This window comes from Camelus dromedarius, chromosome 3 (assembly GCF_036321535.1).
Source record: "Camelus dromedarius isolate mCamDro1 chromosome 3, mCamDro1.pat, whole genome shotgun sequence".
Lineage (NCBI taxonomy): Eukaryota > Metazoa > Chordata > Mammalia > Artiodactyla > Camelidae > Camelus > Camelus dromedarius.
The window spans coordinates 63,433,425-63,447,500 of NC_087438.1; the positions used below are offsets into that span (position 1 = coordinate 63,433,425).

Consider the following 14,076-nt stretch of genomic DNA (forward strand, 5'->3'; position numbering starts at 1 on the left):
AAGGAAAGGGGATATACTGAATAGCAGGTATCCCACTGGCTGTTTTCATACACATTAATTTACCTCATTTATTCCATACAACAGCCAAATAGCTATGATTATCCCTATTTTACAGATGAAAAAACTGAAACACAGAGAGGAGCTGTGACCTGCCTGAAGTCACAGCTTGTAAGTGACAGAATTAAGGTTGCAGCATGCATCTCTTTGATTCTGAAGTTCTTATTCTTTCCACTATAGTATATTTAGGGCAGAATCCCCTCACTAACACTCTCCAAAGGCCAATCAAAATCCCTAAATGCAGAGCTTTGGTCCTTACTATAATTTCTGTTCTAAATCTAAAGGTCTAATTATTTTCCTTATTTCTAATTCATTTTGACTTGTTTTTACCACATCCAAAGAACGCTTGGTACACTTAATAATGGCTGGTAGTTGAATTTAAAGAACAATGTACTAATTTTCTGAGTGTTAGCATTCTTCAGACATAATATACATAGTCTCAGTTCTTTCAACTTCATGCTAGTCAATATCAAAGAGTAGATTTATATAGTGAAAGGTCTGTCTGTTTTCTTTGTAGGTTCATGTAAGCAAGCATTTATTCAAATACGCATTCATCAAATATTTATTAAAATCTACTGAGTTTACTAGGCTTTGGTAACATGAAACATGAAAATACAAACATTAATTTCTGATGATCTGAAAGAGAACTATGTATGGCCTTTCAACGCTTTAAAATTAAACAATATTATGGCTACTTTCTCTGTAACTAGGTTTGATCACAGTTTCCCTTTTAAATGAAAATCTTCAAATGAAAAGACTAAGGTATGCTTTAGTGAATATTTAATGATTATATCTTAATATTGCTTTATTGCATTAGAAAATACAAGTAGAAATAATAGTGGTCTACCTGCAGGAAGGATGCATTCCAGCTTACTTTCTACCACGTTAAAAACAAAGTGAATGTTTTGAGGAAGGGTGAAAACTCCTTTCAGGGGGAAATATACTGAGAAGTCTAAGTTTAGCCACAGACCTAAGCCACATTTTCCAGGTGAACTATATCAATTAGCAAAGCTGATGTTTTTACCTCTTGTCTGATTCCTATGCTGTACTGCTCATTGGGTTCCAAACCCAAGAGAGTAGGGCAGCGGTATTATTTCTCATACAAGGTACAGAAAGTTGCAAAAGGACCTTGAGAATTGAATTCTTTCTCAATTGATTCTGAACTTGAGAGGAGACAAGGTGTTTTTTATTGGCCTGGAAGTTCCAAGACTGTGTGCCAGATACTATGTTCCCTTTACATATATTATTATCATTCCATTTTTCACACAAAACTGAGGCATAAGGAAGTTAATGTATTTCAGGTGACCCTATGTTAAGTGGAAGAGCTAAGATTCAAGTTCAGGTCCATCAGACTCTGCACTTTGAATCTCATCTCCATATTATCTCTCTTTGGGCATGATTCTGAATGTTATTCAGACACTAAAAACAGGAAATAAAAATAGTTATTATCACAATCTGCATTTAATGACTACAGGTTTTAAGTTTATTTGGAAAAATGTAGATGTCTTAGAATGCAGAAAATGTTTAAAATAATACATTCTTGTGTTGATTATTAAGGTACTAGCTAAGTATATTCATTTTTATTTCCAGTTATATTTTAAAAGGTTTTGGACTAAGGGGAAAAAAAAGGAAGACAGAAAAAAAATGTAGTGTGATTGGGGTATTCAGTTTCTGAGGGAAGCAAAATTCAGTATGAACAGCAGCAGCCCCTGGTGGTCTAAGGGGAAAAAATAGTGTATCTATAATTATGGGGGTTGAAATATGTTTTTAAAAAGAATATATGTACATATTTAGCCATTTGACTCAGTTCTCAACCCAACACATTAAAAAACAGATGCTTTAAAAAATGATCTGTTGGCAAGATGCTTGTTAAAATTTTATCAGTTGAAATATTAAAATTCATTATGAATTAATTAACACATTATATAAAAATAAAATGTTTTTGTTTCATCATTTTACAAAGTATTATAACCAGTGGTGATTAACACTGGGAATTTTGTGTGTCTTGATATGTGTTGCTCAAAAAGAAACTAAATTTATAGGATTACCACTAAATTGATGACATTTTCTGTCTTCACTCTTGAATTCAGTTGGCAGATGTTTTTGAGAACAAAAAATTCCATCTTATTACAAAACATATTAAGCAGGTTTTCCTGCCAGGCATGTCTGACATGATGTTTATTGCCTAGACCAAATCAATCCCCTTAATAAGCCATAATATATGCCAGGAAGTACATTATTTCATAGTTAAGGAAAGTTGTCACATGAAAGAGTAAGTACTTTGATCTCTCAAGCTCTGCTCCTAATGCATCAGAAATGTGCTACATAATCCAATAGTTAGTCATATCTATTTATACTCATTTAGTAAATAAAATAAAATTATACTTTGCTAATCTTAAAGTTCTAGGCCTGGATTCTACTTTGCTTCTGCTGGTGTATACTAGATATTTGCAAAAAATTCAAGGGAGATTTTGGCTATTTACTGGATGCCAGAAAAAGAAATTTCAGATACTTGAATATTGTAGGAAAGTAAAATGGTTTCAGAGGTTAAACAGTCATTGATTTCAATATAAACAGATTGAATCTGGTTGTTAAATCACTAGACAGAAACGACTCCAGTGGCATTAGTACATAGAAGAAGAGGTACAGAGGAGAAGAAAGGATATTTATCAGCCTTCACCAATATTTTGGCCATAGCCCAAGTCAGAATATCCAAAACGTATTTTCTAAAGGAAAGCCTCAGTTTATCAGAGTTGGCTGTTTCTGAACAATTGCAAAGATTCACAGGAACGCTGAAAAAAATCAGTCAGAAAACTAGACACCAAGTATCTCACGATTAAGGAATAAGTTTTTTGATGGATGTCAACAAGCAATCAATCCATAAACACTTGAGTATCATTAGTGTGTGATGCCAGGCTTTGCCAAGGTTCCTGTTCTCTAAATGTCTCTTCCACATTTGGATATTTCCTTCTGGGGCCATGTGAGTTCCTTTTCCCCTCCACTTCTAGTATATATATATTTATCTTAATGTTCTGGGTCTAATCCCTCTTCTTTACTTCCTATCACTACAGCCCACAACTAAGTCTCTTAGGGAAGAGTAATTCAAGCAGTTCCAACCCAATATAACTTAGATCAGCATCAAGTCACTTTTGTCTATATTCCACCTACTTACTATGTATTTACTGTAAAGTTCCTTTAACTGATCTTTTTTAGTCTGAACACTTGTCTTCTTATGCTCCAGTTTGATACCAGAATAACCCTCACTTCTATGCTGCAGGTCACATCTAAGTTATCTCTAGACTAAGACATAGTCTTTTTGCTTTGGTCTCCTTCCAGGGGATTGGATCCTAGTGAGTGGGTTTAGTATCAGTTCCTGAATCTCTCACAGTATGCACTGTACTATTATAAAAACGGGATCATATCTATTTATTCTTAAGGATTGACGTGCAATTCCAAAATCTATAAAGCATCTCAAAGATCTAAAGGATTGTGGGGATACAGTGGAAAGGTCTGAAAGATAAATTGGTAATAATATTATGAGACAAAATACAAGAGCTATCTCAAAATGCAATTGATAAATTCCATGTAAGCTAACTAATCATAACAACTTTCAAGAATCTTAATAAGGAGAGGTCACTGATTATGATGTGAGTGGATGAAGGAGATTTCAGCTAGGCACTACAACATGGATAGAATTTGGATTAAGGTAGAGAAAAGAAAGTAAAGTTACAGACCCCATAAAGCACAAAGTGCATACGGGGTAGAGCAAGTACAGCAAGAGCCTGGTTGTACTCTTATAAGCAAGTGTGTAAAACAGAAATACTAATAGGTCAGCATGAAATATTTCCATGTTCATCCATAATTTTAGCACCATGATGATATAGCTAAAAACGAAAATAGGATATCTCACTTTTATATATTCAGATGCAAATGTCTAGATCAATCAAGGTATAAAAGAAATCTTGGCAAACTGGTTGTTAATTCTCTAAATGTCTTAGTTACTGGATTGGGTCGGGGACTGATAATGTAATTTTTCTTTGTTTTGGTTTGTGTGAATGTTTCCTCATCAAAAATCAAGTAGAATACTTTAATAATAACAAGACATATTAGAAAAAGCAGAAGTAGTTTGGGGTTTTAATCCTGGCTCTACCATCTTATTTATCAAATAAAAATTTATTGTGAAGGCTCTGTTCTACAAATATTTATTATGATGCCTCTGTTCTAGGCTCTAGGTTACAGCAATGAGCAAAATAGACTAAGTCACTACCCCAGGGACCTTACATTAAGAGCTACGTGATCTTGGGAAGTTTACGAAGTTTTGACTCTCAGTCTCCTCATCTATAAAACTGGATCAATATTATTGATCCTATTAAAAGAGAATATATTTGTATAGTATTTTATGTTATTAATTTATTTATATATCATAAATATACTATATCTAAATTGTTTATAGACATTTAAAAGTATCTATTAAATGATAACTGGTCAAAATCTATATAATCATAAAATGCAGTTTACTATATCATATCATGCTTTTATTATAATTGGTTTAATATTCATATTTCAGATACATATTTTATTTTCAACCAGTTAAAACAATGTGGTAAAGAGGAAAGAGAGCAAGAGTCTACAGTAATCAGAAGTCTTGGTTTTAACACTTACTTCCACTATTTACTAGTTACACAATCCTAGACAAAAATGTACATCTGTGCATCAGTTTCCTTAACTATAAAATTAAGGATGAAATTATTTGATCTACTTACTTCATGGGGTTGTTCCAATTAATAGATGATTGATTTCAAAATGTAATTTATACAAATAAAAGTTAACCTATCCCCATCACATACATGCTCTGTGTCTGAAAATTACAAACACTTGTTATTTGGAGACACGCAGAGGAAAAGGGGGTACTAGGAGTCACTTCCTGAGTGGATCAAAATTGCCTAAGAATGAAGGTACCTTACACAAATCAGCCATTCTTCTCTTTCCCACTACAGGATCATGCCTTAGTATCTAGAAGTATGTTCAAAGAGTATCAGCTTAAGTCTGCTATTTTGCACAATTCTGGATGATTTTAAGAGAAAGGCTGTTTATTAAGAAAAACAACCACTTCATAACTAAAACTATCATGTATAAAGCTGTGTTATCTACATGAGTTTATTTTTATCTTTTAGTATTTTCAATGAAAACCTTGACTAATGAGTAAAATGAGACAAGAAAGAAAGAGGAGATCTTAATGAAGCAACATAAAAAGATTTTCCCCCCTTGGTGTAAGAAAAAAATAGATGCAGGCATAAACAAAACAGATGTGAAAACAGAATAAAGAAAATGAACACATACAAGAGAACAAAAGAAGATCAAAGCAATGGTGACATGATAAAGAGAAAATAGAAAAGAAGAAATAAAATAAAACTTACAAAACAGATGTCAGAAATAGACGCTTACTCTGAACATATCATAGGCAAATAAAAGAAACTGTTTAAGATGAAATGAAAAACTTAATACACAAAATCACTTTTTGTTTGCACTTTACATAAGCAAGTGAATACTCAATGATTTGTATATTTCAAAAACTTATACAATTCATTTTGGAATCTAGATATCAGGGGTAATTTTTTTTACTCTGTCTTAAGACCCTGGTTGACAGACTGGATCATATTAATGAGGACGCTCAGGACAACCGATAGAGAAGAAGGTGACATCATGACCCTGATGCAGTCATGGGGAAGAAAGGCGGTAACAGAACTACACAGAAGAGCAAGCTACTTATGGATTCCAAATCTAATCACTGTTTTTGTTTTTCAAACAATATGTTAAATAATGAGACGCTATTTAGAAATTTCAATATTATAATCTAACTTTTGCTTGACTCATTTTATGACATGCTTTAGGTATTCTTGGTCCAGATACAATTTTCTGGATGTTGAGAATTTATATGCTGCTTAACCATCATAATTCACTCAACAGACTGATCTATAATCAAATGAATGTTTGGAGTACAGTTTACAAAAGTATAGTGATGAGTAAATTAAGGAAAGTAACTTAGAAGGTTATATATTTCACCTCAGAAGTGGTATGAAATAATTTATTAAAGAGCTTTTAAAGTAAATGTAAAATAGCTCTAGTTGAATAACTAAAACTTTAATACTATCTTACAGTATAACTTGTAAATTGTTAATCTGTCTATATTTAAATGTTCTGAATTGCTCACTTTTGAAGAACATAATCAATTTACTGTTTTACTTACCCAATAGCATTTCTGACGTGCTTTACTATTAAACTATATTTCTGGCATCAATAATAAGGGCTTTGAAAATTGCTTGAATCCATCTCATATACACAACACACAGTGTGTATATCAAGCAGAATGTGTCAAAGGGCAAGTAAAATTGTTTGTGCCCCCTACAGAATTAGAACTCCTTGGGCAGCACTGCTATAACGATCCCATGCTGCTAGCATTACAAAGTGCAAAGGTTCACTGGTTAAGAAAAGAGCAAAGGACAGAGTTCCCTCATTACACTATCCCTAAACTATTCTCGCTTAAATATTTAGTAAGATATTAATTACTCTTCCTCTCTCCATCAGCCTTCAGAAGATGAGCTGAGACACTGTGGATGGATGGTTGCTCGTAGGAAAACAATACATTAAAACTATCACCACCCAAGATGAAGACTGATGTTTTGTACAGTGTATTATTAATTGCTTTTGAGACTTAAATAAAATATCACATTGAAATAAGAATGATGCATTTTGTAACGGCATAAAAAACAAAACATTTCATTCAAATAACACCCTTGGTAAATAAATCATTAAAAATTTAAAAATTAACGGTTCATTTTAAAAAAATTAAACAAAATAATTTATAGAAAATAAATCATAAAGTAAAGGGAATAATGAAATAAAGTAATGATCTTACGTATTACTTACTCGGATGTACAACTGCATCATTTCTTTTTCTCTTTGGGGGTTACGATACTTCTCATAGAAATCACGTCGCTTCTTTGTTTCTTTAGAGACTTTATCTTTTCTTTCCCTCTTTTCTGCTGGTTCATCTGCACTTTCAGAAGATGACTGTACATGTATCCTCGGCTTTTCTACTTCAATATAGTTTTCATTGGGATTCAGTACTATTACTCCATATCCTTCCTGTTTTGAAAGCACAAAAGGCAGCATAATTTAATCTTAGAAACCACTTCAGTTCATAAAAACGTTCTTAAAATCTCATAGTAAGTGATTTAATATAGTTTCATGTTCACGAAAATATTTCTTTATAAAAGATTATAGTTTTAATTTTTCCGACACAAACTGATTTAAAATTATTTGCCTGTATTGTGTGTGTAAATAAGCATAGATTATAAGATCAAAAAGACATAATTGTAACATTAAAACCATAAGGCTTAAATGAAAAAAAAAAGTACTTCAGATCTCCCAGAACCCCAAAAGTGATCGAAATAAACTATCAAATAATAAGTACACTTTCAAGCCACATTAATATTTATAATACATATTTTGAAAATATAACTTCTTTGAAATTGAAGTTTATAATTCTAATCACATTTTCTTGGATTTTCATTCCTCTACAATTGCAGTTTAATGAGTATTTTTTACTTGTTTGAACTTAGAAAAGAATAAGCAATTAATAAGAAGTAAACAGTCTACAAATTTCCATCTTTATTATCAGGAGCACAAAATGTCTACCTGTGCATCTTGGATTTTTTCATCTCTCTTTTTCAGGAAGGCACACAAATCATAAAACCAAATAAACCAATCTCTTACTATAATGTATGCAAGCAATTCTTTAATCCTGAAATTTCTTTCATTTTTCAACTACCATAAAATTTTCTCTCTATTAAGGACTAGTACCAGGAAACAAATTCCAACGTTTAAAACACAGCTTATTGAGCTATTAAACCTCTTTTTAAGTTTTTAAAACATGTTTTTTCCTGTCTGACTTAATTCTAGCAAGGCAAATATTTCTATGGTTATAATTAAGGAAACTTTCGGCATTTATATTATGTTATAACTGATGAAATAATCTAACCATGAGAAAAAGGAGAGGGCTAAACAATTACCACTGACAAGCATGTGCAACAAAATTTTTGAAGCTATTGATACCTTGTCTTTTCTATTCAATTCTGTACTGTGGGTGTCCCAATTTTGTCTTGTAAAATCTTGTAAGGTCATACATAAAATATGTATTATATTATGTATAAAAATATAAGAGCTATGAAAAATAAAGCTTAAAAACTCATCCTTAAAAAAAAAAAAAACACATCTTTTTTCAAAGCTACAACTGTAGAATCCTATGTCAGGTTTAAAGTTTAATTCTTTTCTGCCAAACCAAATATAAGATGATTTTAAAACTGGGAGCAGTAATACTAAGTCAATATTAGCATAGACTCAATTATCTTATTTTAAATATGCTACATTGCTACACATCATTGGCTTTTTTAATAGTTGATTTCACAGACTACATACAACTACAACTTCATTGGGATTGTTTCAATTTCTCCCCCAATCAGCTAATATTATTGTATAAAACCACGATATTGTTTGGAGATTTTTAAGATCATTAAAGTTTCAATTTAGTCATAGGACTGTTAATTAAGATATAGATGTCTTACATCCCTAAAAACTATATAATAATATCTACCAAACTGATTAACAAAATATCACATATTCCTCGACACATGTTCAAATAAAAGTTTTAGATAAATGTGTCTTTTATGAAAGGCTTGTAAAACACTTTACAAATTTTTAAATTTAAATGTTCTACATCAGAGCACAAGAGAAGGTTTTTTTTTTTTTAAAGTTTCTTAGCCGGTAAGTCAAAGTTTCACCATACCAACAAAAGATATTTTATTTGGTTCTGCTTTATTCTAATCTGTATAGCTATTCAAAAGTCTTGTAATTCATTGTGATCACTGTCAGGTAGACATATTGTCACTTGGTGATTTTCTACAGTTGGACACACTTGACTAGTTATTAAAATCACATTTGAAGGAAGTTCCTACCCCTCTTCCTTGTACCTCTTACAACTTTTCACGCCCTTCTCAAATTTCAGCTATAACTTCTCCTCCCACCAAAAGTAAGTTAAAGAACACTGTTGCACTCTGCTAAACAGGGTGAAATAGAGGCATTCAGTACACTGTCTCTGGTGTAAGGAACATAGTCAAAAAAGGTCACCATAGGCCAAAAAGAAAATTGCCTCCTTACTAGATTCTGTACCGTGAGTAAGTGGTCTCCTGCCATGTTTCTTCCCTGCCTTCTCTCAGTGAATTGAACTTTAAACACACACACAAACACACACACACACACACACACACACACACACACACACACACACACACAGAGCCTCTCATACATACAAGAGTTAGAGTTAGCAAGATCAAAATAGAATCTTAGAGGCCTTAGAGATGAAAATAGAGATATATTACATTTTAATGATAATATGAAAAATTTCAAACTCAAAGTAACAAAGTGGGACTTTAATAAATTGACAGAACATGCACATCATCTTTGCATAATGAATAAACTCCAAATAAAAGTAAACTCTATAAACAAAATTTATAGTCACCAAAAATGACAAAACTATTACCCTAGTTAATACCTTAATCACTAGAAATAACAGCTTCATAATATCAGGTTGACTTGAGCAGAAGTTTTTACTCCTATTTTTGGAAATCATGGATTGAAAAGTTATTGTGCCTACTTGATTTTAAATGAAATCTGAAGTTTGATATGTCCCATCTAAATAAGTATAAAAACCAGAAACACATAAATTATCAAAGAAGCAGTCTTTGTCTAAGTTATCGATTATGTAACTGAAAATTACATGACTCATTTGTTCAATTTTATAAAGACACAATGTCAATTTTTCACCAAGGCATCAACAGATGAAAAATGATTCTGTTTTAAAATCACCACTATATAAATCACTTAAATATTTTTTATCATTTAGATTTCAACAGCAAATGTAACTCTTTAAACATCTGATTTATTTGCAAAATATTTTATCATTTAGATATTTCACACCTCCAGTTTAATTAATGGAATAACAATCAGAAATATTCAGGAACATTTTCTGCTGAAGCTAATTTTAATAAATGCCTTTGTTGCAAATTCAATTACCATTCCATAAAAAAACTTACATTTTTCAATTAAAATTTTGCAGATAAATTAATTAATGCAATATTCACAGAGACCATTCATAACCATTTTATAATGAGTAAGAAAAACCAGGGCAACAAAATAAAGTTAACTACCTCACCCAAAGATATGTAGTCAAACTTTTCTTTTCCTCCTTCTCTGTCACGTATAAACATTGCCTACAAAATCCTTTTATGTAATAAAGCTACAAAGATTTTTGCCATGTCAACATTAATATATGGAAACTAAGGAGTCAGAGCAATCAAAGTAAATAAAACAGACAACATACCAGTAGTTAAATTTAACTATTTTAAGTAGAATGACATCAATTTATATGTTAAAAATCAGAATAAATAGCATTTTAAAAATTAATTCTTTCTATTCCCAGTAACTCAATCAGTACACACAGAAATAAGAGAGAGCCTAGTTTGACCTTTAACAAATGTACGCATAAAGTTTTACAAAACTACTCTATAAAATCAGGCATCAAATATAATATCATAAAAGAACTGTGTAGTGCCACGCTAGTAAGACCTCCATAATTCATGCTTAGAATAGAACATTAAACATTTTATATTGAAGTATTCCTTTTAATGTAATTATTCCTTAAGCATGCTAAACTTCTACTAAGATGAAAAGTTAGGTCATTTCAAATATACGTGGAAACTTCTGTTCTCTTTACAAGATAAAATGATCAGACTGATTATCTAACATTTTACAACTAAATAAATAAAACTTCTGGCATCTTTCATAATGATTCACTCAAATCAATTCCAATATCCAACATTTCAAGAGACAAAGTATACATAAAGTTGTTGATTAACTCTTTTGTTCGATCACACAGTCTAGTAGAAGATCAAGAAGGTGATCAAGAGGACAGATGTTGGTAAAAGTAAGCTTTATCTGTTTAATTTACCTCATGCTATTTTTCTACCCGTTTATAGCTATAACTGTAGTTTCACGATCAGACCTGTGTTTTATAAGGTATAAGCCATGGGATCTTAATCAGAAACCCTCAAAATTCTATTGCTAGATGTAGCATTTTATTCAGCACAAGTGCTTGCTGCGATTTAAGCAGAATACATAAGCCTCCTTTACTTTGAAGTCTATAGATGCACTTACTAATAAATGATAGTTCATGTATCATTCAATCAACAAATGATGGCTTAGGTCAGAGACCTAACACAGACAAGTGATGCCAAACACAAAGAACCAAAGAGGAGACCTTGCTTAAGAAATAAAATCAGTCCAAAAATGTTACTTATCAAGAAGATTGTACAAATAAATAAAATGTTAAAAAGCCTGGCCAGAAACAGAATGTACTTTTGATCCCAAATGAAACCTTGCTAAAACTTAAGATTTATCCAAGTTAATTTGCCTATTAATTACCAATTACAAGGAAAATGGAAAATAGGAGCAAATTCTACATCTTCTCAAATCTCTTATGGTTGGCTAAATAAAAAATCAGCTGAAAGTCCTCAGCTTTGCATATTAACCTGCAGTACTGCAAAGCCACATGTGACCAAAGAGGTCAGGGGCCAGAGTAGAATCCTTTGACCTATGGAATTATCAGTTTTGGTCTTCAGGCAAGGCTCCGTAAGAGATCATTTTACACAGATTTATCAATCACATTTTTCAACATCAGCATTCTATCTGCTTGGTTTGAAAGAAGATAGGTGCTCATCCTCAAGGGAAATGAAACCCAAAGTGTTTTATCTATAAACTACATCAATCCATGGTTAAAATGGACAAACCACTGTCCATTCATCTTTTCTGAAAGATGTATGTTGTGTTTATTCTTATCTTTTTCACAAGAAGGGTATGTATATGTCACTGTTGCAACATCCTAGGTGCAACAGTGAGATGAGGTCATGACAACCAATCAGAAGTCACTAGTGAAGCGTTAAAGTAAACATAGCTGTTGGAGCTGCAGCTCTGCTTGAAAAATGCCCCTCCATTATTTCAGCAATTTTCTCAAGACGTGACCTGGGACTGAAACGCTTGAAATGTCACTTGACTCCGTTTTGTGCTTCTTCCCAATTGCATTTAGGTAACAGCACCCTGATAATATTTTATAAAATGTCATGACCGTGCTTCGACTTGTAGCTCCCTAAATGCTAACGTTGTGTTCCATGGTATAAAAACACCAAAATGTGAACCAACATAGATTATCCCAGTAAGTTTCCAACTTCAAATAGCTCATCAAGTTAGTCAGTAAAAGAAAACATGCCACAAAAAGTTTTCAGAGGACCACCTGTTGTCTATTATTTTTACATAGCACTTACTCATAAATCATAACACAGGGTAATTAATCAAGCTGTCAAAGAGAAGGTCAAAGGTTATATGGTAGAGTCAGAAGGTCATGCATGGGCTGATAGAGGTCAGGGTCACACTGCATTCCTCATTATCAAGTTGGGATGAGAGACGGCCCAAGCAAACAAAAGTGAAAGCAGATGGAGAAGTGAGTGGATAAAAAAAAAAAAAAAGAAAATTTCACCAACAAAAAGAAAAGTGAAAGAAGACTGTCAGCTGCCTTCAAGTAGAGAATAGAAGAGAAAAGAAATACACTGAAATGTGCTCAATGGAGCTCAAGAACATAAAGAAACTACAGTTTTATTAATTAAATAAGTTGAACATAACTTTTCTTGGCCATTTTATTAGTGCTTATGAAGCAATATTAGAAAATATATGTTTGCCATCTCTATACCTTCCCTAGCTAGTGTGCCCAAAATAAATTAAGGTAAAGGCAAAGAGTTCCAAGGATAAAGTTCGATTACAAAAAAGAAACCTTTATAATAAGAGGGTTCTTTTCCCTTTAATATTGTTTCAGGGTTACAACATAGATGCAAATCGTTTTAAGCCATAGGACAGACAATTTTTGAGTATGCTACACAAACACAAATGCATCATAAAAGTCCTTTTGAATAACAAAACAGTTATAAAATATTCTATTATTACGCTGGCCTGAATTAGATGCAGAATACTGTGCAAAATTAGCTGTCACCCTTTGCTCAAAATCTTTGTTAATCTCATTTTGAATGTTTGCAGCTTTATCAACACATGCATCAATGTCAGCTCCTTGGTTACTGAACCGCTGTAGTTGGAAGAAGATATAATTAAAATGTTTTGGCACAGAAAAGGTGAAATTGTATCTTCCCTTGTTCCCTTAGGAGTCTGTAAAACATGAAGGATATATTGACAAACACACACCCTTGTCTCTGGTTCTGACATCAGGTCATCTAAGTGTTATTTATTTTAAAACATTCACTTTGCACTTACTCATATCATCACCTGCTCTGTTTCTAACTTTTCCTATGTTTTAGAACATTATATTCTAAACATCACAAATTTCTCTTCTAATCATCAATATCTTACTTATTAAAGTATTCTGTAAATGTACAATAGCAGCATAAAAAAACATTTACCACTCATTATGAAGAACAGAAATATGATTTAATACTACAGCATTATAAAACCTTTTATATTCTTTGCTTCCCATTTTCATAAAAAGACACAAACATACACACACACATTTATACATTAAACTAAAAAGAAGTAACAAGTTACAACTGTTGCCCCGTCAAGGACAAATCAAAATCCCTAAATGGATACAGGGAACCATATGGACACACCTCCTTTATTACATGTTCCCAAGCTGACTTGGATGGACAAATTTATCTAATGAAATGTACTGTTCTGCATGCTAGCTATGCCTTTATGGTTTAAAGCCCTTAATGTTCTCCTAACTTCCTATCAAAATCTATTATAAAATTGTGTAAATTTTATAGCTATAGAAGGTAGGCAACATGGTCTTTCAGAATATCGCTTTTGACCAAATCGCATACCATACAAACACAGGCTTAAGTTTCC

General features: G+C 32.2%; 1 protein-coding gene across 5 annotated transcripts in view; it reads right to left on the bottom strand.

The window, feature by feature from the left end:
* Positions 1-14,076, bottom strand: part of ARB2A (ARB2 cotranscriptional regulator A) — a 362,845-nt gene that overhangs the window by 202,684 nt on the left and 146,085 nt on the right. For all 5 annotated transcript variants that reach the window (XM_010987660.3, XM_031448348.2, XM_010987659.3 and 2 more), the window contains one exon: positions 6,985-7,203. In XM_010987660.3, coding sequence (XP_010985962.1) covers positions 6,985-7,203 — 219 coding nt within the window. The remainder of the gene's footprint in view (positions 1-6,984; positions 7,204-14,076) is intronic.